The sequence below is a fragment of the Trichosurus vulpecula genome, chromosome 7 (genome assembly GCF_011100635.1).
Source record: "Trichosurus vulpecula isolate mTriVul1 chromosome 7, mTriVul1.pri, whole genome shotgun sequence".
Classification (NCBI taxonomy): domain Eukaryota; kingdom Metazoa; phylum Chordata; class Mammalia; order Diprotodontia; family Phalangeridae; genus Trichosurus; species Trichosurus vulpecula.
Genome location: NC_050579.1, coordinates 52,648,211 through 52,671,793, shown reverse-complemented (window position 1 = coordinate 52,671,793; position 23,583 = coordinate 52,648,211). Strand labels below are relative to the sequence as shown.

Genomic DNA, 23,583 nt, shown 5'->3' with positions numbered 1-23,583 from the left:
GCTAGTCTTAGACATCAGCCTCCCATCCAACCATCCACCCAGGCCATTTCACCATCACTGTAACCTCACTTACCTCTTCTTCCCCAGGATAAAACATCCTCCCTGATCATGATGTGTTATTTCCTTTTTTTAAAAAAAAAATATAAATTCCTTGAGGACAAGGGCTCTTTTCTAATATTTGTATTCCCAGCACTTAACAGCATCTGGTACACAATAGCTGCTTAATAAGTGCTTTTTCATCCATCCATCCATTCATTCAAAAATAGTAAGCATGGAGTTGAAATTCAAGATGAAAGAGATGTGAGCACTTGGCTACTCCTCAATGAATTCCAGCACTAAGCTCAGATGAAGTGCATCCCAGGTTACTGAGAGGGGACCCTCCTTGGATGACCATTTTAAAGACTGTATAGAAGGAGAGATACTTCAGGGCCAGAGAGGGGCAAATGTACCAATTAAGGAAAAAAAAAGAGGATAGATTCTGAAAGTCATAGACCATTGACTTAGGCCAGAATCATGATCCATAAAGTCTTCAAAGGGCTGAATCTAATAAAGTGAGATTCAGTAAGGATAAATCCCAAACTCTACATTTGGGTTTGAAGATCTAACTTCACAAGCACAATACAGGGAAAACATGGCTATATAGTAACTGGTGCGAAAAAAATTTGAGGGGGTTTTGTGGACTAAAAACTTAATATGAGTGAACACTGTAAGATGGCACCAAAACAGAAAACCTCAAGCCAACCCCAACTCTATTGCAGGCTTAAGCTGTGTTGACAGAGGCACAGTGTCCAGAACAAGGAAGGGGTTAGTCCTGCTGTCCTGGTCAGGGCACATCTGAGTACGGGGTTCGGTTCTGGGAGTAACAGTTTAGGAAGAACATGGATCAGATTCAACTAAAAAGTTAGTTGAAACAATAATTTTAGCAAATAGTAGGTTATAAAATAAGCCCATGTAAATCACCAGCATTTTTATATATCACCGACAAAACCCTGCAAGAAGAGATTGTATGAGATACCCCATTTAAAATAACAGTGGACAGTATCAAATACTTGAGAGTACACCTGCCAAAACAGACCCAGGAACTATATATACATTATAAAATATTCTTCATATAAATTTTATACAAATAAAGTCAGGTTTAAATGACTGGAGAAATATTAATTGTTCATGGGTAGGCAAAGCCAATATAATAAAAATGATAATTTTACCTAACTAATCTATTCAATACCATCCTGATTAAATTACTAAAAGTTATTTTACTGATTTAGAACAAAATGATAAAATTCATTTGGAAGAACAAAAAGTCAAGAATTTCAAAGAAAATGAAAAAAAATGTAAAGGAAGTTTAGCAGTACCAGATCGTAAACCAGGGGTGAGGAACCTGTGGCTTTGAGGCCACACGTGGTCTCTAGGCTGAAGGTTCACTACCCCTGTTAAAATATATTATAAAGCAGTAATTATCAAAACTATCTGGTACTGGCTAAGAAACAGAAAGGCAGATCACGGGAAAAGAGTAGACATACAACACACAGTAATAAAAGATTATAATAACCTTGTGTTTAACAAATGTAAAGATTTAAGTTTTGGAGGTAAGAATTCATTGTTTGGTTAAAAAATTACTGGAAAAGCTGGAAAGCAGTCTGGCAGAAATTGGGCATAGAAACATATTACCTATCAGACTTATGGGTAGGAGAAGAATTTATGAATAAACAAGAGATAGGGAGCACTGTGAGATGTAAAATGGGTAATTTCAATTACATTAAAAAGTTTTTGTACAAATAAAACCAATGTATCTAAGATCAGAAGGAAGGCAAAAAATTGGAGGAGAATTATATAGATAGTCTCTTAGATAAAGGTCTCATTTCTCAACTACATAAAGAATTTTGCCAAATACATAAGAATATGAGTCATTCCCCAACTGATAAATGGTCAAAGGACAAAAGACAAAGTTTTTCGATGAAGAAATCAAAACTATATGTAATCATATGAAAAAATGCTCTAAATCATTTTTGAATAGAGAAACGCAAATTAAAACAACTTTGAGATATCATCTTAAAATTATCAGACTGGCTAAAACAACAGATGCCCTTCATTTAGGGAATGGCTAACCAGGTTGAATATGTAATTGTGATGGAATGGTACCGTGCTATGAGAAATGAGGAGCTGGTTGATTTTGGAAAAACATGGAAAGATTTGCATGAAATAATTAAAAGTGAAATGAGTGGCACCAAAAGATTGTTGTACATGGTAACAGAAATATTGTCCTAAGAAAAACTTTGAGGGACTAATTCATCTTGAGCAGGGGTGGGGAACCTGTGGCTTCAAGGCCACACGTGTCCCTCTAGGTCCTCACGTACAACCCTTTGACTGAATCCAAACTTCACAGAACAAATCCCTTTAGGATTTGTTCTGTGAAGTTTGGATTCAAAAAGCCACACTTGAGGAGCTAGAGGGCCACATCTGGCCTCAAGGCTGCAGGTTCCCCACCCCTGATTGAGTATCAGAAACAAACTACATAGGTCCAACTTCAAAGGACCTATGAATAACCTCCAGAGAACTAATAGACGTATGTATAGTGTGTGTGTGTGTGTGTGTGTGTGTGTGTGTGTGTATTTGTGTTTAATTGTAGCCTTCTCTAGGATGGGGTGGAGAGGAAGAAAAAAAAGTACACAGCAAAGAAAGAACAAAAGAAAACTTAGAAGGAAGCACAGAAAAGCAGGATAGCTTTGAAAATGATGTGTAGTATATATTACATAGTTTTAAAAAAAGTCTGAAATGGAAATTCATGGTTTTATATTGAGTCCTCTCTTCATGCTGTGCTATGTAGATGGAAATGTTCTTTTTTTTTTAAATTATTGTCTTTGAACTGCTGTTGAGTTTGATGTTTGTCCTTCCCACTTTAGAGGTAACACAAATGCCTCATACCCAAAAAAATAAGCCAGAGACATGATGCCAGGAGAAAGACTAAAAAGTCAGGAACCCAGTAATGCATATTCTCTGCTCTTGTATGTCCGGCCTTTTTTCCTGATTTATTCAGGGTCCAGAAGAAACTCCTCCATCCCCCATACACTTGCTCTTTGAAATCTAGAAGCTGGCCATTTAAAACTTGAATCTGGTGTTTGTCCTACTCTCCATGAACTAGGTCAGGACAACCAAAGCCTCAATCTTGATAGCAGCTTGTTTCTAAATCTTTATCTTTATCTTTACCAGGTCTTTATACATACCTCATCACAACCAACCTGTAAGAGATGTGTGATCACATATTTTACCACCATAGAAGTTTTTTGTTTTTATTTTTAACCACTTTAACCTGTTTTGGGTAGACAAGGAAACTCATGGACAGAGCAGGCTTACTCAAAATCACAAGTTGAGTGGACAAATAGGATTGGAATCCAAGTCTTTTGACTCCTTGTTTCAATGCTCTTTCTACCGGTACTAAGAATTACAGATTCGGGAGCCCAGAGCTTGCTCCTGGAGATGGAGGGGTCAGAGGCTGCAGTTATCCCTTCCACATCGCAGGGACTAGGGGCATGGCACCCCTGCAAAGTGGGAAATATGCATAAAATATTCTTCCAGAGAAGAAGTCTGAATTATTATGGTATTAAATGATAAAATATGGTGAAATATATATAAAATGCATTTCTGAGTTTCTAAACCTTTTCCATGTTATCTGCTAGCCTTCACGTGTTATCTGTGACTTCCGCAAACTCCCCAAAAATTCCCATTTAATTTCTTATGCCGACCCGTGATATGTCGAAGCCTCGATGGGGAAAGTCACGATGTGGAAGGGTCAACTGGAGAGAGTCTTGAAGTTGAAACAAAAGAACATCAAACAAAGTAAATAGAAAGTCATATTTTCAACATAATTTACTACAGGTCTCTGAAGTGTTTATAAAACATTTTTAGTGCAACATCATACAAATAGTTTTCTTAAAAAAAAAATCCAACAGCTTTCCACATCATGCATGGGCAATGTCCTTCCTCCCCTCCTTTTTGCTCCAACTCAAGTTAATGCAGAAGAACCGTTGTTTGGAAAGAATAATAAAACTTTTTATAGAAACACCCTGGTGAAGAAGGTCTTCATCTTGTCTGTGTCCCTTCAAAGGGCCTAGCACAGTGTAGTTGTTTCATAAATGCGCCATCATTAATATTGCATTTATACCAAAGGTTACTTAACAATAGATCAAAGCTGTTTTTCCTCCTTGGGACCAGGGAGGGACAAAGCCCCAGAAAACAATGTGAAATGAAGGACTGGGGCCACTGGAGGGCGCCATTTGACCATTTGTCTTAAGGTCCACAGAAAGCAAACCATTCCCATGGAAACGGCCATAGGGAGAGTCCTGGGCAAAAGGCCAAGTTCACCCTTTGATGACATCCCTGGGTGATGAAATACATACAGAAGGAAAAAACAGCATCATCATAAAATACTGGCTTCGGTTTCTTTTTCAATAGAAGATTTCTTATGATGAATTTGACACGCTTTGTGCCATGTAGCATCTTCTCCCTTCATCTAAGCGCCAATCAGCTTGAGGTGGCTTCCTTCCGAGTTACCACGAACATCTTGGAAAGAAACAGCTCACCCATCCCACCCTATGGCACCTTTCCCTTTCAGACAGAAAAAGTGAGTCTTTCCCCACCCGCCTCCAGTCTATTCTGGCTCCTTCTAGTAGGGAGTCACCTGCCCTGAAATGAAATAGAGGTGGCAAGAAATACAAATTCCCAAAGACTGTTTCGTTTCCCAACACAATGACAACTGAGATAATGCCATATGTTCGAAATGCTGATAGAGTAGATAATAAAAATAAGCCAAAGGAAGAGGGTTAGGCAGCCAGGATGATTAAGGTGGCAGTGCCTAGGTGTTCTCTGAAGGTAGAGTACTGGTATGGCTGGTGCTAACCAGCCCTGGTCATGCCAGGCTGTCGGAAAAAAAACGACTACTAGGCTGATCACCTCACTGCAGGTGGTTTAGCAGAAAAACAGGTGAAAAGCATCTAATGAACACACTGCTCCCTACACAAAAATGCTGAGACTCCTGGGACCACCCTGAGGGCTGGAGTCAAGCCTGGTGTGGCCTGAAAGTTCCTCAGCTATCTATCCTCTGGATCCTTCTCCTAGTTTAGGCTAGAGTTCTAGGAAACTTGTGAGAGTTCAGTTTCAACATATAGCGTGATCTGGGGGGTCGAGAGAGGGTAGAGTGTCAAGGTCACAAGGTGGGAGAGATGGGGTTCCTCCAGACTGGGGGCTACTCTGGGGTTTGAGATTTGGACCAGCTGGGGGCTGCCACCACCACCTGGCACTGTTGGTCAAGTTAAACAGGTGAAGAAAAAGTCTGGAAACAAACATCTTCATGAAAAGGGGGGAGGGACAGAGGAGGAAAAGTAATTGAGCCCCCCTTATCTTTACTATACTGATGACCCAGAGTAGCAAAGCAATGGTGGTAGCATCATCCCAGGTCACGTCTAGGAGGCTCTAAAGAATTAACCTTTCTCAACAGGAAGACTCAAGGATTGGGCCAGGGGACAAAAGTCCAAGGTACTGCTAAATGACAAGTCTAAAACTATTAAAAAAAAAAAGATCTAAGTGGGTAAGGAAGAAAAGCATCCACAGACAATGGCACTGGCTCCTTTCCCACTAAGACTAGAAAAAGCCAAGGTACTCAAGCTACTAAAAACTTATACTAGCGCATACTGGATAATTCTCCTCTTCCCTCAATCCCAGACAACATTTTTCTGAAGATAGGACATAGGAAGAAAGATTAATGATAGCCAAAAGCAACGCCTATTTCTTGGAGGTTCAAATCACTTATTTAGGAATGGATGGTGGTTATTATTCACCAATTTCAAGCCTAGGAAATCCTTCCCCTCTCCTCTCAATCTCCCACTCTCAACAAATCTGATTGGTGGGAGTCCCTAGTGCCCGCCATCTACTGACTTGCTACAATATGCGCTGCCTCATTAGAGCCTGGCTCCTGGCTCACCATATGCTTGGCCTCCTTAAAGGCCTGGCAAAGCATTATAAACTAAGGTCTCATGCACTCCAAGGTCACTGCCATCTTCCAGTGACCAAACCAATGGGAATCGAGCAATTTTCCTTTCCTCTCTAATCTACTAACTGATAAAAATGAATGGAAAACAGCTCTCCTTCTGTTACTTTGGAGGAGTATTGTTGAACTTTGACCTCCTTGTCCAAGTCTTTTTTTGGGGGCAAACTCCTGGTGAAGCCTTTTTGGTCTGATAGGCAAATTAGCAAGTCAACATCTGCTCCTAATGGGCTTCCGCAGTACTCCTTTTCTCTTCTATGCACATGGTCCTTTGAAGTAAAATTTGAGGCTTTCATCTTGACTACAAAGTGATTCAAACCACTCTGGGCTGGGCTGAAGGGAAAAAAAAAATACAAATTGGGCCTGTGCTACACACCACTTTCAAATATTTTTATGCAAGTAAAACAGCTTGGAATATTTTGATTCAGGGGTAGCTTTTAAAAAATGTGCAAAAGAAAGTCTCAAAAAAGGCCCCTCATCAGTCCATAGTACTTGGTTATTTTTGCAATCAGTTGGGGGTGAGGGGGTTCCATCCATTCAAAAAGGCTGAACCAAAGTGATTTTAAAATCTGGACCGAAAACCCCCACAAACAAACCCCTATGACAACCATCAAAGAATACCATAAGTTAATCAGTCAAAGTGGCTCCAGGAAGTACTCACTATGTTCCAAGAAGAAATCTCTAACAGTAGGGTTATAACATCAGAACCAGAGTAACTAGCCAGGCAACGGAAATAAAGAGCAGAGGGGCTCTGCTGGGTGCCAGCAACAAGTGTCTATCTCTGTCACTGGCTGGGGGATTTTATAAAACTTTTCAAGTCTGAAAACCCTCTAGGCAGGGGACTCCAGAGTCTAGCGGCTGCTGTCCTACAGTACGAAATGTACAGACAGAGGAACGGAAGCAATAGAGATCCATCTGCTCCTTGATGTGCCACATCCGCCCCAGTCTTCCCGTTAGTCTATGGTTCCTGGGTGGATGCTGAGAACAGGAGGCTCCAAGCAAGTTGGGGAATAGTTAAGATGAGGTTCTTTAATCCACAGCAAGGGCACTCCATTCTTGCCTTCAGAGTTCTTGCTAGAGTTCCTACCCTTGAAACGGACCAGTAAGATGGTGATGATCAAAATGCCGACGATGGGGAAGGGGTAGAAGAACACAAAGTAGAAGAGGGCATCGTTGGAGCATATGATGGACTGGAGTGTGGACCCTGAAAGGCAGTGGCAAGAGAAGAATCAGTAAAAGGCATGGAAGTCTGATCCTCATCGGTTACCAAAGTCAGTACTCAGACAAACGGAAACCATGTGGCAGAGCTCCTACACCTCCCTCTGTGTATTTTTTTTTCTGCATCCACTAATGGCGGGGGAGGTCAAGAATGACTTACCTGTTACTCAGTGACAAGCCCTTTTCCAAATCCAGTGGCAGTTACTCACAGAGCAAGCCTCCCCTCCCCCCATTTCCATCACTAACCATGATTACTGTTTGCAATGCTAAAGCAAGGACATGGATGTTATTGATTATGCACTAATAATATTTATTATGCTAAAGCAATTGATTCCAACTCCATCTACACTTCCTGCACAGTCATATTTTTCATATTCTTTTGCACTTAGCTCTAGCAGTGGGATAGAAGAGTCATCCTCTGGGATTTGGATGCTCATTCATCCTCCAAGCTCCTGAGAACAGGCTTGCAGGAGATAATGTCTGCATCATAACCACTGCCAGTTACATTACCATTAGCATTTTGCATTTGCTAAAGCATCCACAGGATGTCTGTTGCCGCACATGACCTGAAGAAAGCAGACTGGGGGCAATGGAAGGCACACGGATGAACTCAAGGTCTGGGTGCATAAGCTTCAGTGGGGCAGGCCTATGCCATTCATCCCCAGCTCTGGAAGACCCTTCCCAGAGATAAGTCATTTCTTCTATCCCACAAGTTTCTCTTAGATCCTTTCCTTAAGGTGATTTACTGTCCCAGGAGATACTTCAAGAGCACTGCCAATATTTTTCCATCTGGGAGTTTGCAGACTGTCTTAGGGTTGAGACAGTCATGCATGTTAATATGTACATTTTATATTAGTGGACCCGGACCATAGCTGGGTTTAGGAAGTTATGGATCCTGGCTGGCTGGACTGAATGGGGCTGCCATTTAGGACGAAAATTTAGGACTAGCCTTATTTCTAATTTTCCCCAACATGCACTCTCTATGTTGCCAGCAAACCGGACTGTGGGGCCCACTCATTTCCATAGGATCCTATTTTTCTATCACTGGGTAAAAAAAACCTCTAGCCTTTTAAATTACTCATGAAACTCATTTCTGGCACACTGTAATTTGAACTCAAAAAACTGACTGGTGCGGAAGTCAAGAGTTCCGAGTTCTAAATGCAGGCTCTACCAATAACTAGTTTTGAGAGTTAGGCAAGCTGTAACTTTTCTGGGTTTCGGTTTTTTCATAAAGAAAACAAGGCGGGGAAGTTGAGCTGAGTGATCTCAGAAGTCCTTTCTAATTGTTCCATTCGTTTATGAAACCTCCACCCTGAGGCCCCACTCTCCTGATGGCGAGGTTCATTGTCTTGACTGTACCCTTTCCTCCCTCCTGCTTCCCTTTGCTTTCCAGCTCTTTTCCATAACCTGGCCCCTCCATCCCTTCCCAGTCTCCTTACACCTTACTCCCCTTCATCTACTCCAGGTTTCTGATCCTCGTACACAACACTCCCAACTCTGGACATTTTCACTGGCTGGCTCCGTGCATGGAATCCTCTCCCTCCTCCTCTCTCCTGGCTTCATATCTCAGTTAAAACCCCACCTTCTACAAGGACCCTTTCACTGTCATCCAAAGTGGTGCTAATGTCTACCCTCGGTGATTATTTCCAATTTATCCTGAATATTAATTGTATGTGGATAGCTGTTTTCATGGTACCCCTGCCCCCAATCAGACTGTGAGTTCCCTGAAGGGAAGGACTGTTATTTTTGCCTTTCTTTGTATCCTCAATGCTTAAAACAGTGCCTAGCACATAGTAGGCACTTAATAAATGACTGCTGACTTGTCTTCTCTCATTAGAATATAAGCTCCTTGACGGTAAGTAACATTTTGCTTTTGTTTGTTCTTCCATGGGGTGTCGAATAGCACGGTTCCTGGAAAACAGTAAGTGCTCTATCTATGAAAATGAACAAAGAACAATATGAAAAACCGACATGTTCCCAAACACTTCCCTTTTAATTTGGGTCGTTTGGCAGGTAGACTGTTCACCAGGTGACTATACAGTCTGTAGATTACCCAGGGCTCTGTTCTTTCTCTCTGAATGCCTGTTTTCTACTTCATTGCTCATTATAACCTTCAACAGGGAGGATCAGGAAAGCAAAAGGAGATGGGATTTGAGTCAATCAGCTCCACGATTACTTGTGAGCAGAGTCTTGTTGGGAAGGAGGCAGTAGATGCTGGTTCAAGCAAGATGCTTGAACTGCAGGCAAATCCCAAATTTGTTGTACAAATCCCATTACCAAGTATACTGTAATTCCAACATTACTTCTGTGTCCCAACAGATGGCCCATTAAAAACCAGCGTTCCTTCTGTTGGCCTTGTTGCAACACATAACTGGATACAAGTACCCTCCCAGGTCTCTCTTCCTGTAGCAATCGCTTACCAAGACAAACGGTATTTAACTGATGAGGTGAAGGTACAGGGAAATTGTGAAAATCTATTTTACGGTAATTATCCTTCCATTCTGTGAGCCCCTCTTCTTAAATCCCAAGCACCTAAGCAAAACCCACCTAATCTCTCCGAATGCATCCTTCCACTTGACCCACTCTCCCAGAAACAAGCGCCACACAAAAAGATCCAGGATCAAGAGGGATGAGGGTGGTATATGTATAACCTCTTCCTATTGGCTCCCTAACATCAGAGCACTTGCCAACTCAAGACAAAGAAGGTGAGTGTCCCCTCCGTTTCATCTCTAGACCTTGGAGCTTGGGAATGTGATTTATAACAGTATTCTAAGCTCCACTGCAATACAACGATGTGATAATGGCAAGGCTTTAGGGAAGATTCCATTTAGCCTAAGGGACTGACTCTATAAATTGGCCAAACCCTATTAATGAGCATCCTCTGAGAATGAATAAGCCCCATTCCTTCCTCAAACCTTCGAATAGGACTTTTACTTTTTAATGCACTATTATTCTGGGATAGGCAGAAATGTTCAAACTCTGGGGTTACAGGACCCCTCTACATCAATTATTAATTCATTATTTATGCGATTTATTTATAATAATATTTGATATTTATTTATGAGTATTAATAATTATTTATTAATTAAATTATTGAAGACCCACCTTTCTCCCTCAAAGAGCTTTTATATATGCGGACTCTATCTATTGACACTTACTATATTAGAAATTTCAGGGCAGCTAGGTGCCACAGTGGATAGTGTACTGGGCCTGGACTCAGGAAGACTCGTTTTCCTGAGTTCAAATCTGGCCTCAGCCACTGATTAGCTTTGTGACCCTGGGCAAGTTACTTAACCCTGTTTGCCTCAGTTTCCTCATCTGTAAAATGAGCTGGAGAAGGAAATGGCAAATCAATCCAGTACCTTTGCCAAGAAAACCCTCAAATAAGTTCACAAAGAGTTGGACATGACTAAAAATGATTAAACAACAACATATTAGAAATTTTAAACTCTTCATATTATTATGGAAAGTTTTGAACTTTTGACCCCTGAAAGGGCCTTTGGGACCCTTGGGGTGCCTGGAACCACACTTTGAGAACCACTGTTCTAGTGTACAATATAGGTGTTTATCTCTATCTCAGCCTTCCTTCTACACTGTAAACTCTCTGAAGACAGGAATGAAACCTTATCATTCAACTGTGTGTTCTCTCCCAGTACCTAGTGCCTAACAAATTCCTAGGACCAATCTGTAGACTTGCAAACAGTGAGTGGATTTTTCCATTTTCCTACCAAGTAGAGTTTGAAAGCTCACACTCTCTGGCCACACTAAGGGCTCACCTGTGTCAAGAACTTGGATGCCAATTGGGCCAGATTCCTCCTCAGTGAGTCGATACCACTCTTTCTGAGGGTTGGACAGCCATTCTTCCACTCGGCAGGAGTAGTTGCCTGTGTCACTGGGATCTGCTTGCAAGACCGTCAACCGATAGAGCACGGGTGAAAGTCTCTGGAACCGGAGCCTGCCCTCCCAGTGATTGCCCTCAGGGCCAAAGATGGCGTCGGGGCCCACACTTAGCATGGCCTTCCGCTCTATTTCCTCATCCTCCAGCATGCTGCCTTTCTTTCCTCCTGCTTTAGTCCTGAGAGCATACCAGGCAACTGCAAAGCGGGAGTCCTGACTTGAACGGGATAAGATGTTGCAGTCCAGTTGGAAAGGGGACTTCTCTGGCACTGTGACGTTGGGTACAACGGTGTCCACTTGCAGCGTGGCATCTGGCGGGGAGGGAAATTTGGAAAGAAAGAATACAGAAAGAAGACTCATTATGGCTTTGCTTGAACAGGGGTAACAATGGGTGAATGAGCTACTCCTCCCCAAGTATCCATGACCAAAAGGTAGGCTTGCTGAGCATTAGTACAATACAGCCTGTGCTGGCCTCTTCCTTATACAGACATTCTGTCTAGACATCCATCTGAACCTATCAGCCAACACTTCTTACCCTAATCCAAGAGTGGCAGACCTACAACTGATGCTGAGAGGTGTTCCAGTCAGACGACTTACCATCATATACAACTTGTCTCCTCCTCAGCCTGACTGGTCAAAAATAATATTAATTAGGCTCCTTTGGGCATAGGATGGGTAGGCAAGGATAGGCTGCAATCTGTATCATGGAAGCGAATTTTCCCAATTGATGAGATCACAGATCCAATGGAGAAGTGGGTGGGTATAAATAAGACCAATAGTTCACTTCCAAGGTCCCGTGAAAGACTTATTTTTGACACTGTTCTCTATCAAGTACTTGTGCAAAGTGTCCCAGAATTAAAATTCCTAATAATAAATTAATTGAAATTAATAATAATAGGTTTTTAAAAGACATTTTAGATTAGCATCAAATGGTAGTATTCCCCAAATTATTGTTTTAAGTTTTAAACAAATGCCTATTGGAGATCTGAGATGGACACAAAGCCAGGGTTCCCAGGGTTTGCGTGAGCCTATGCCCAAACCCTCCAAATCCCTTAGCACACCTGGAACTTCAGTGTCCCTTCCACATATGGATGGTAGGGAGAACAGGGCACTATCAACTGTCAGAAGGAGAAGGGTTCTGTTGAGGAGAGAATTACTAAAACCATTCAGCAATATGAAACCCTGGAGTTGACAGCCTGAAATCCCCCAAGCAGCTCATGTAGATTTCCCAGGATTATTTTTTTTTTGAGGCAATCAGGGTTAAGTGACTTGCCCAGGGTCAAACAGCTGGTAAGTGTCAAAAAGCTAGTAAGAGGCTGGATTTCAACTCACATCCTCCTGATTCCAGGCCCCATACTCTGTTCACTGTCCTACCTAGCTGCCCATCTCAGTATTATTTAAGAGCTGTGCTAGGTCCTAGGAGAATATATAGTAAGTCTCCTGGGGGACCTAATACGCCACCTCAAAATTCTTAGTTGATGGATTTCCTGTCATGCCAAAAGTCATTCCCTTCTTTGAAAACTTTCTGCGGCTCCCTATGGCCTGAAGGATAAAATATAAACTCTTTAGCCTGGCTTTCAACGCCCTTGACAATCCAGCTCCAGCTCCAGAAGACTGAGGAGGAAACACATCTCCATTTTCTTGGTAGAGAGATGGTTCACTACAACGTGGACCGATGCAAACATTCTTGGACACAAGGTGTCAGCTGGTTTCATCTAACTGTACATTGTTACGCAGAAGGGGGAAGGAACAGAAGCAACAATGGAAAGGACAGCCAAGTCAAAATGTTCCAGGCATGGAAAGATGTATATGAACTGATGCTGAGTGAAGTGAGCAGAGCCAGGAGAACACCGTACACAGTAATAGCCACAGTGTGCGAGAACTGACTTTGTTAGATTTGGCCCATCTCAGCAATGCAAGGACCTAAAACAACTCCAAAGGACTCAGGATGGAAAACGCCATCCACATCCAGAGAAAGAATTAGGGAGTCTGAATGTAGAGTGAAGCAGACTAGTTTCTTTTTGTTTGTTTGTTTATTTGTTTTCTTTCTCATGGTTTCTCTCATTCATTCTAATTCTTCTATACTACGTGACTAATGTGAGAATATGTTTAATAGGAATGTATATGCAGAGCCTATATCAGATTGCAGGCTGTCTTGGGGAGGGAAGGGGAGAAAATTTAAAACTTATGGAAGTGAATGTTGAAAACTAAAAATAAATTAACTGATTAAAAATAAAATAAAATGTTCCTGGCAAACTGGCCCACAGCTGTTCCCTGAACTCAACAGACACCATCTCTTGCCTCTGTGCATTTGCCAAGGCTGTACACCACTCCTAGAATGCACTCCCTCCTCATTTCCACTTTTTGGAATCCTCCTCTTCCTTCACCTTCTGCATAGGATTCTCCCCTGATCGTCCTCCCTCCCCCTGCACATGGTGGTTCTCTCCTTACATTTCTCTAGATCAATTTGCTTGGGTCTATTCTTTGCCCCATTAGTCTCTTATTATGTTGGTTTATGACCATGCTTCATTCCCCACTGCCTGAGTAGGGGAACTAGGTTACACTAATCTTGTACCCCCAGCTCCACAAGGGTGTTAATAAAGGTCTGCTGAAGTTAGGTGAAATTTGATGTGGGAAAGGGAAAGGCGGCCTCCCCACCACCAAAGAGTTCAGACAACCTTTCAGCTCTCCTTGGCCCACTGTTTTCTGCTGACTTCCTGTCCTCTTCTACCTCTCTCCTGCCTGAGTGAATCCCTGCCTACTATACTCCCAGCCTCCCCACCAAGGGGAGCTGGGGGGGAGTCGGCAAGCCCCCCTTCCTTTTCTTTGTCTCAGCCTCAACCCTACAGAGGAGAAAATGCTGCAGAAAAATGGCGCCCCCTCCCCCACTGCAGCCCACAATGCACAAGATACACATCTTTTAGCACCATCACCTTCCAGGAGTGTGTGTAGTCATGACATATTCCCATTTAGTTGTAGTCAAGTGTCTGGTGTGGTTTTTTAGTTCTTCCTCCTAATGACTGCAGGAAATCAATCCATGACATTTATAATATAGGCTCTCTGAAGGTAGGAACTATGACATGGGCATGCATATATCTACATCTATGGATATATATACACACATACACATATGTAATGTGTTTTTAAACCCACCATGGGTTCTACATACCCATGTTCTCATGTACACAACACAAATGATATATACTGAGAAAGTAAATATATACACTATATACCATGTATACATATACACATGTACACACATGGCTTTACATATATATATATACACATACATTCATATATATGTGTATATATATGTATATATATGTGTATATGTGTGTGTATGTGTGTGTGTGTGTGTGTGTGTATAAATGTATACAAACATACACCCATACATATGTGTCTATGCACACTTAGTAAGGAGGAGAAGAATGCCAGGCGCTGGGATTTCATCAGTGTAAGGAACACCCAGTGAGGAATCTCCCTCTACTAACACAAATCAGCACCTACTCTGTAAGTTACAGCCTTAGAACCTTACCTGTGACCCTGAGAGATGAAGATATTTGCTCAGGACGAGGCTGCCCAATGTGTGTCAGAGGCAGAAAGTGAATCCGGGTCATCCTGCCTTTGAGGTGAGCTCTCCAGCAATTCTACCATGAGGCCTCACAACACTACTATTATTGATAATGATAATTGATAATAAGGGGTAGCTAGGTGGTACACTGGATTGAGCGCTGAGCCTGGAGTCAGGAAGACCTGAGTTCAAGTCTAGCTTCAGGCACTTACTAGCTCTGTGACTCTGGGCAAGCCACTTAATCTGTTTGCCTCAGTGTTGTGATAAAATGAGATGATAACTATAAAACACTTAGCACAGTGCTTGGCACATAGTAAGCACTATGACAGCTATGATAATGAGAAATAAAATGTTCTAAGTATATGCATGCATAAACACATGCACATAGGCACATAATACATGCATGTATTTAAATGAAAATATATCTATTCCCCCCTCCATGGAGGTGGGAGGGGGAGAGATAAATAAAGCTCTGTGTTCAAGCCCAAATCCTTCCTCATTAGGGCTATATGATCCAACTTCTCAGTGCCTCAGACAACTTTCGAAGAATAAATTACAGACACGGTATTGACTATCAGGAGATCAGAGGAGACTAAGGGAGGAAGTTTCTCCAATAGGATTCTCCTTGTATTATTGAAATCTTAGGTCTGAACCAAAATATTCAAATCAAAAGTAACAAACAAACAAAAAAACCCACCCAAACAACGAAAAAAACCCTGATCTTCAGAATGACTTTTATCTTGTACTTAGGAAACAAATGCACAAGCAGCTTGGCCAAGCCCACCTAGTTTAGGTTAACTGCTGGTCCATGAGACTCAATCCCAGGGGAATGCGTCCAAGCCACAGAGTCAGGATTTCATTTTACAGGATTCAGAATACAATAATAGAAAGTATGTGGGCTGAAGAATCTGGAAATTCGAGGTCTAGCCCTGGCTTCACCGCTAACCTTGGGTGTGACTTTGAGGAACTTACTTAACCTCACTGGACCTCAAATTTTCTCACCTATAAAATGCAGATGTTAAACTAAATGCCTCTGAACCCCGAAAGGTCCTTTCTACTTTTAAATCTACAACCTTATGACCTTTAGCCTTCTAGGTCAAGACTGGCAGGTAGCTTCCAAGAGAGAGAAAAGAAAAAGGAAAACAGAAATAGCTGGCATGCTATGGCCTTTCTTCCTATCATGGCAAATGACAGTGACCCAAGGCAATCTGGTATTCCCTTCCAGTTCAGGCACTAAAATTATATTTTAAAAGATATTTCTAAATGCTTTAATGTTTGCACTTTTGCCTCACAACAACCTTGTAAGGAAGGTATTATTATCATTTTTATTATTATTTTGTTGTTGTTGAGGGGGGAAGGCAGGACAATTGGGGTTAAGTGACTTGCCCAAGGTCACACAGCTAGTAAATGTGTCAAGTGTCTGAGGCCACATTTGAACTCAGGTCCTCTTGACTCCAGGGCAGGTGCTCTACTCACTGCGCCACCTAGCTGCCCCAAGGTATTATGATGATGATGATGATGATGATTTCCATTTTGCAGCTGATGAAAGGTTAACTGAGGGGTGGGCAACCTGTAGCCTCGAGGCCATAAGACCCTCTAGATCCTCAAGTGTGGCCCTTTGCATCCAAACTTTGCAAAATAAATCCCCTTGATAAAAGGACTTGTTCTGTAAAACTTGAACTCAGTCAAAAGGCTGCCCCCAAAGACCTCTTCCTCTCTCCCTCTCCCTCCCACCACATGCGACCCCACCCCAGGTTAAGTGATTGGGCAATAGTCACACAACCATCAACTATTAGAAATGAGATCTGGACCCAGGACTTCTGGTCTCCAAATTCAGCACCCTGACCACTAGGCCATGCTGCCTCCCACTGGTTAGTTGGTCATTGTCCTTCACTCTCAAAGAGGACCAAAATGAGATCAATATGTTGGGGTCAAGGTACACTGTGTGCCAACTGTGGCTGATCCGACCAATATGAGCTCAGAAGGCTCTACCACAGGCCGGGCACAAATAGTCCACACAAACATTTGGAATGGAGAAGGCACTAAATTGGCACATCTGTCTCCCACTACACCAGGGAATAAGAAAATACATCTCCACCACTAAGAGACACATAGCTAGGTATAACATAACTTTGTTCACTGGGACATGTAAAAAAAAAGATGCTCATAAAGCATTAGGATTATTTTCTAGCATATTATAACACTTCACAGAAGACGCTTCCGTGACTGTAAAGTGCTACCGAGATTTTCTCATTATGGCTTCTAAGTAGCAAAGTGGACAGAATGCTGGCCTTGGAGTCAGGAAGAACTCAAATCTAGCCTCAGACACTTCCTAGCTGCAACCCAGGGCAAGTCACTTAATTGCTGTCTGCCTCAGTTTCACCTTTAAAATGGGGATGTTAACGGCACCTACTTCCTAGGGTTGTTATGAGGAGAAAAATGAGAAAATATTTGTAATGCATTTTCCAAACCCTAAAATGTTCCACAAGTGCTAGCTGCTATTATCATTAGTATTAAGATCATCATTATTATTAATCTGACCAGGGGTAGGGCTGCATGTTCGCCGCTCCTGAATCTGACCTTCACAATAGTCCAATAGGACACACAGTGCAATTTCTTTTTTTCACACGTTACTGATGATGAAATATACATTTACGAAGATCTAACAATTTGCTCAAGGACATATACTAGAATAATTTTCAGAGCAAGAAATGCAATCCTGATCTCTTGACTCCAAGAAGGCCAAGGCTCTTTCCAACATAGGAGGACAGATGAATCAAAAAAAGTCATTGAAACTAAAAATAGTACCATAGAGGCAAAACCCAGCCAAGTTTAAAAATTTTATATGCTAACGTGTGGGGACAGTCTGCTATCAACTCATTCATGCTAAGCATTCTCAGGCAGACTGCTAAATGGTAACTGGCTCCTATTTTGACAGCTGACGTTGCCATGGAAACAAGGATCACGCATTTCCTGATTTTTAAGGTTATTCCTTTAAATTGGTAACAAGCCATATGTGTAGGCCATTCTATGCTTCTAAATACCTTCTAAAAAGGAAAAAAAAATGGAACAGTCATCACCATGAGAAAAATTAAAAGGAAGGCAGGGAGGGAGTTTGGGGCTGTTTACATCTTTTTATTTATGTGTACACTAATCATTTCTCCAGTTTCTCATAGGGGCAGTTAGGTGGCACAGTGGGATAGATTACTGGCCCTGAACTCAGGAGGACCTGATTTCAAATCTGGCCTCAGATGCTTAACTAGTTGTGCAACCCTGGGCAAGTCATTTAACCCTGATTGCCTTAAAAAAAAAATCAGCAATCCACAAAGAAGCTTAAGGAAAACAAAATTTGACTATTTTAAGTTTTACACATCCTCTGAAAACTTATTCTTTTTAAGAAATGATATTTAAGTGCTCTGCCATTAATCTCAAGAATTTATTCCATCTAAAGGGGAAAAAAATCATCCTTAAAACAACCCTGGGAGGTAGATGCTATTAAACCAAGGATGAGAGAGGCTAAATGACTAACCTAGGGTTCACCCAGCTAATAAGTATGAGATGAGATTTGAAACCAGATGTGAGATTTTTTTTTTCCACATAAAGGAAACCTTTTTTTTGAGGTGAATTTTGTAATAGAAAACCTTATGTAGCTAACTGCAATGTATCTAAGATCCTGCTAGCATTTACTAATAAGCAACTGTGTCTTCTGTATATAAAATGGCATCTAATGGGGAAGATGTTTAAGAGAAAGGTTTGGAAGCCAGTCGTTCACCTGGTCTCAATACCGTGACAATTGTCTGTCCAGATGAATCTTCGGCCCGTTTATACCACACATCGCTGGGGCTCAGCAGCCACTCCTCCACCAGGCAGTTGTATGTCCCACTGTCCTGAACAGCAGTATTCTGGATAATGAGGCGGTAAACTCCCAGAGAAGGGCTTTCCAAATGCAGCCTTCCCTTCCAATGGTTCTTAGCGACCTGCTCTCCATAGTGGAAGGTGGCCTCTCGACTCAGGCGGGCGACTGTTTCTCTCTCCGGGTGGTTGGGCTTCCACACATGCCATTCCACAGCAAGCCGGGAAGTCGCACTGGTACGATTTAGGACCACACACTCCAGTTCTACCTTCTGGGTTTCCAGAACTGTGATGTTACCTTGGGTCTGGCTCAGCTTCAGGCGGATATCTGCCAACAACAGAGTAAGAAAAAAATCAGACTAGAAGATGACAGATTAGCCCATGACTTTAAAGAACAGAGAAAGCAAACATATCTAATGCTGCAGGACCCAAATCAAAGGGTTAGTGGGAGGGGGAGCTGGGGTAGAAATCAGCAGATTGACCCTTGAATAAAGAGAAAAATATTCCTAGAATGTACTATCTGGATCATTCTGAGTCTTGGACAGAAATCAGCAAACATTTAATAATTAATTACCTGTGTATGTAAGGCATCAAAGATACAAAGATAAAATCCAAAGAGCTTCTGCCCTAAAGGGGGCTAGGGACATCCTTGGGGGAATTGGGGGAAGGGTGGGAAGGAGGTAGAGAAGGTAAGTAAATACAAAATCTACTTGATATTCAATCATATCTCAGTTGTGCCAACTCTCCATGACCCCATTTGGGTTTTTCTTGGCAAAGATACTTGAGTGGTTTGCCATCTCCTTCTCCAACTCATTTGACAAATGAGGAAACTGAGGCCAATTGGGTTAAGTGACTTGCCCAGAGTCACACACCTAGTAAGTGTCTGAAGCTGTTTTTGAACTCAGGAGGATGAGTCTTCCTGATTTCATGACCTGCATTCTACCTACTGTGCCACCAAGCTGCCCCACAAAATATATACAAGATTATATTAAATGATTTCAAGAGAGAAAAAGAATCAACTGTTGGAGGGGGAAATCAGGAAAGGCTTCCTGAAGAAGGTGGCACCTGAACTAACTGCATTCTGAAGGAAGCTTGGATTTCCAGGAGATAGGAGAAAGGAGTGCAAAGGCAGGGAGGTGGGAGAGGAAATAATGCATACAAGAAATAGCTTGAAAGCCAATTTGATACAGGGATGGAATATGAAATAACACTGGAAAGGGAGGTGAGGGGGTTATATTGAGGAGACTTTATGGGCTACATTGATGGTTTTGTATTTTATCCTAGAAGTAATAGGAAACTATTAAACATTTTAAAGAGATAAAGGGAGGCTGTGATTAATTCTCCTCTAACTAAAACATTCCTCGTATGACTTATTTGATAACAGGGAGAGAACGAGGATGAGGAGTATATGCTTTCTGATGAAATATGTCACTAATTATTAAAAGAGCCAAGAGGCTGGAGCACACAGAGCTTTGGATTTGGAGTGAGGAGGGCCTGGGTTCGAATCTGAACTCTACTACTTATTAAGTGTGTGCCCATGGGCTGAATACCCACCTACCTCCCTAACCAGGTTGCTGTGACATTCAAACAAAATAATCCTTGCCAAGGGCCTCCCAACCTTCAAATATAACTATATGACTGTATAAATATGACTATATAAATGTCAATTAGCATTATTAAAGTGGTAGGAATCTGGGAAGGAGGCTAGAGGAGCTTCTGTCAGCAGAGAGAATGTTCAAAATGGTAGCAGGGGAAGCTAATACATTCTATAAGTTAATAAGCTTGTGTCCAGTTATAGAACGTCTGTTTGACTGCATAACGATAAAATTAATGGTTAGTACTGATAAGAATACTTAAGGTACGCAAAGAACGTTTTCAATCTCATTTGATCCTTAAAACGTCCCTGGGAGGCAGGTGCTATTATTTTATTTCCATTTTATAGATGGGTAAACTGAGGTTGAGAAAAGCTGGGTGACCAGCCAGTAAGTGTCTGAGGCAGGTTTTGAACTCGGGCCTTCCAAACAGTGTCTGCTCTTGCTCACTGCACCACCTCGCTGAATCCAAACCATCCCACCTGCTTCTCTATCAAAATTCCCATTCCTTCAGTGCCTCAATTTCTCTCAGTTTTCACAGAGTAAAAGGGTAGGAGTCAAATAATACATATACATATATGGCTGAAAAAGGCTTCATCAATTCTCTTCCCCAGGATCATCAGTCTTTTTAAATTAAGCTTAAACCAAAGGACTTCATCTCTAATAGTTGAGATTTTGGCCATTGTGGCAGGTTGCTGGGGCCAGAATCTGGGCCTTTCCCTGGTACAGCTACTCTGTCTAGGCTGTCCCTGCCCCTTAAACCTTTTCAGTTTTGGAAAAAGGCAACCCCCCTTTCCAGCTCCACAAGGCAAGCTCCCACTAGAAATTAAATGAAAATTCTCTACCTCTGAGTTCCCAGTTCAAGCACAGGGTACTTCTAGGGGAATAATGACCAGTCTAGTTCTTGGCTAAATCCTCAGCAGCCTTGAACACAATGCTTTAATACACAGTAACTGAAATGAGAAGGTGAGCAGGGGGTGGGTTCTTAGGTCACAAAACCTAATGAGGTGTGGTCCTACCTTAGCCTTCAAAATCCTGTTAGCTAAGCTAAAAACCCAAAGCCATCTACTATAAACGGGATTTCCATCCCTCTCCAAAAAAAAAAAAACAAAAAAACCAAACCCCCAAACTTTTAACAAGGCTCATTTTGTTCAAGCAGAGATTTTTTAAAGGCATGTTTAGAATACCTCTTTTTGATTAGGACCTTGTCAATAAGCATTTATTAATGTTCCAGGCACTGTGCTAAGACAGGCAAAAACCTGGTCCCTGTCCTCAAAGGTCTCACACCCTAATGAACAACATACGATCTCTAGTTTCAGTACAAATAGGGTTTGATAAGGCAAAGCACCTTCTAAAGGCTTCTGAGTACTGGTACTGGTACTGGAACATGATCTTAACTGGAAGTTCAAATCCTATGGTAAGGACAGATAAGCAGGATAATGTGGGCAACCAAGATGGTGGTCACTGGCAATCTTCAAAGTTCAAAGGCCCTAACAAGAAGCCTTGGAAAAACTGAGGTCAGAACACAGGCCACCAAAAACCTCAACTGGATGGATATGAGGTTACAGCTGCACACAGCAGTCAGGCCCATGGCTCTGTGGGCGTAGTTTTTCAGAATGACGTTGTTTTCTAAGGCCTCTTAGGCTCCCAACACATCCAGCACACACGTGTACACACACACATGCACACACACGTACACGCATGCCTCCAATAGGCTTTCCTAGGCTAGTATCCACCCTGGTTGTCCCTACATCCTGCTCTCTTTATGTATAGGAGACAACTAGGTGGCTCAGTGGATAAAGCACTGGGCTTGGAATCATGCAAATCTGAGTTCAAATCCAGCCCCCAAAACATCCTAGCTGTCTGAATTTGGACAAGTCACTTAACCTCTGTTTACAATGGAGCAAGCCACTTAAGCATGTTTGCTGAGAAAACCCCATGAACAGGGAAGTCCACGGGGGTCATGGAGAATCAGGCCCAACGGAAACAACTCAACAGCAACATTAGATCCCCGAACAAGTTATTCAACAACCTCTCTGGATTTCACGTCCCTTAGCTGTAAAATGAGGCCTCCAGAAGGGGTGTACTTGATGGCTTCTAAGGGCCCTTCCAGCTCGAAAGCTTGGATCTCAGGATCCCTTCACCCTCTGGAGGTTTCCATATTTGGTGACGGGAGGTGACCCAGCTCACGTTACCTGGCCGTTTCACTGTGACCTCAGTCCGTCCTGAAACTTCTTCTGCCAGCTTGTACCAGGCGTAGTTGGGACTCAAAAGCCACTCTTCCACATGGCAGTAGTAGCTCCCACTATCGCTGACCTGCGCCCTCTGGACGGTTAGGCTGAAGAGGCCACCAGACATGTGCCTCTCAAACTGCAGCCTCCCCCGCAGGCCCTCCTCCTCAGCATAGGTGCCGTACTCAAATGCAGAGTTGTGGGTGGTCTTCAAGATGAGCTTCCCATCTGCATCAGAGGGCTTGTGGACGTACCAGAGGACTGCAAAGTGCGAGTTCGAGCTGGTCTGAGACTTTACCGAACAATTCAGCTGGATGGGCCTGTTCTCCACCAAGGTGATCGTCCTCTTTGACTTACTCACTTGTAGCTTTGTCACTGTAAGGGAAGAGAAAACAGGTCACCAAAGACAGTCAAAGCATCCATCCTCTCTGCCCCCCTGCACTGGGTAAAAACCACAGCTCTCCTCAAAGTGAATTTTCAGGTTTTGAGAGGGTCTTGATGTATAAGTCTCACACACTAAGGTTTGTCAAAACTATATAAGAACTACATATAAGAAATGACAAGCAGGAGAGTTTCAGAAAAACCTGGAAAGACTTACATGAACTGATGCTACATGAAGTGAGCAGAACCAGAACACTGTAAACAGTATCAGTAACACAGTGCTATGATCAACCATGACTGACTTGGCTCTTCTCAGCAATATAGACAATTTCGAAGAACTCATGACGGAAAAGGCTATCCACATCCAAAGAAAGAACTATGAAGTCTGAATGCAGATCGAAGCATACTATTTTGACTTTTTTCTTGTTTTTTGTGTTTTTTCTTTTGTTCTGTTTCTTCTTTCACAACATGACTAACGTGGAAATGTTCTACATTATTGCACATGTATAGACTATATCAGATCGCTCCGTCTTGAAGAGGGCCTCAATTTCCTCGTCTGTAAAATTAGAGTACCGAACAGATGGCCTCTAAGGTTCATTTCAATTCTAGATCTATAACCCAATGACCTTGGTCTGAATCCTGGCTCTCAGACTCTACGACTACTCCTGTGCCTGACTAGAGGTCAATCACTTCTCTGCTCTTGAGTTCTTCATCTATAAAATGAGAAGGTTAGACTAGATGGCCATCGTGTGGTCTTTCAGTCCTAAATCTCTGGTCCTATGACATGACAGAAGACAGTCA

The 23,583-nt window shown here is 42.3% G+C and overlaps 1 protein-coding gene across 1 annotated transcript in view; it reads right to left on the bottom strand.

The window, feature by feature from the left end:
* Positions 1–3,851: 3,851 nt before the first annotated feature.
* IGSF3 (immunoglobulin superfamily member 3) overlaps positions 3,852–23,583 on the bottom strand; it is a 132,657-nt gene continuing 112,925 nt past the window's right edge. The window contains exons 7-10 of the mRNA XM_036768702.1: positions 22,366–22,776; positions 18,499–18,906; positions 11,035–11,466; positions 3,852–7,244 (exon numbers count right to left, since the gene is read on the bottom strand). Coding sequence (XP_036624597.1) covers positions 6,994–7,244; positions 11,035–11,466; positions 18,499–18,906; positions 22,366–22,776 — 1,502 coding nt within the window. The 3' untranslated portion in view covers positions 3,852–6,993. The remainder of the gene's footprint in view (positions 7,245–11,034; positions 11,467–18,498; positions 18,907–22,365; positions 22,777–23,583) is intronic.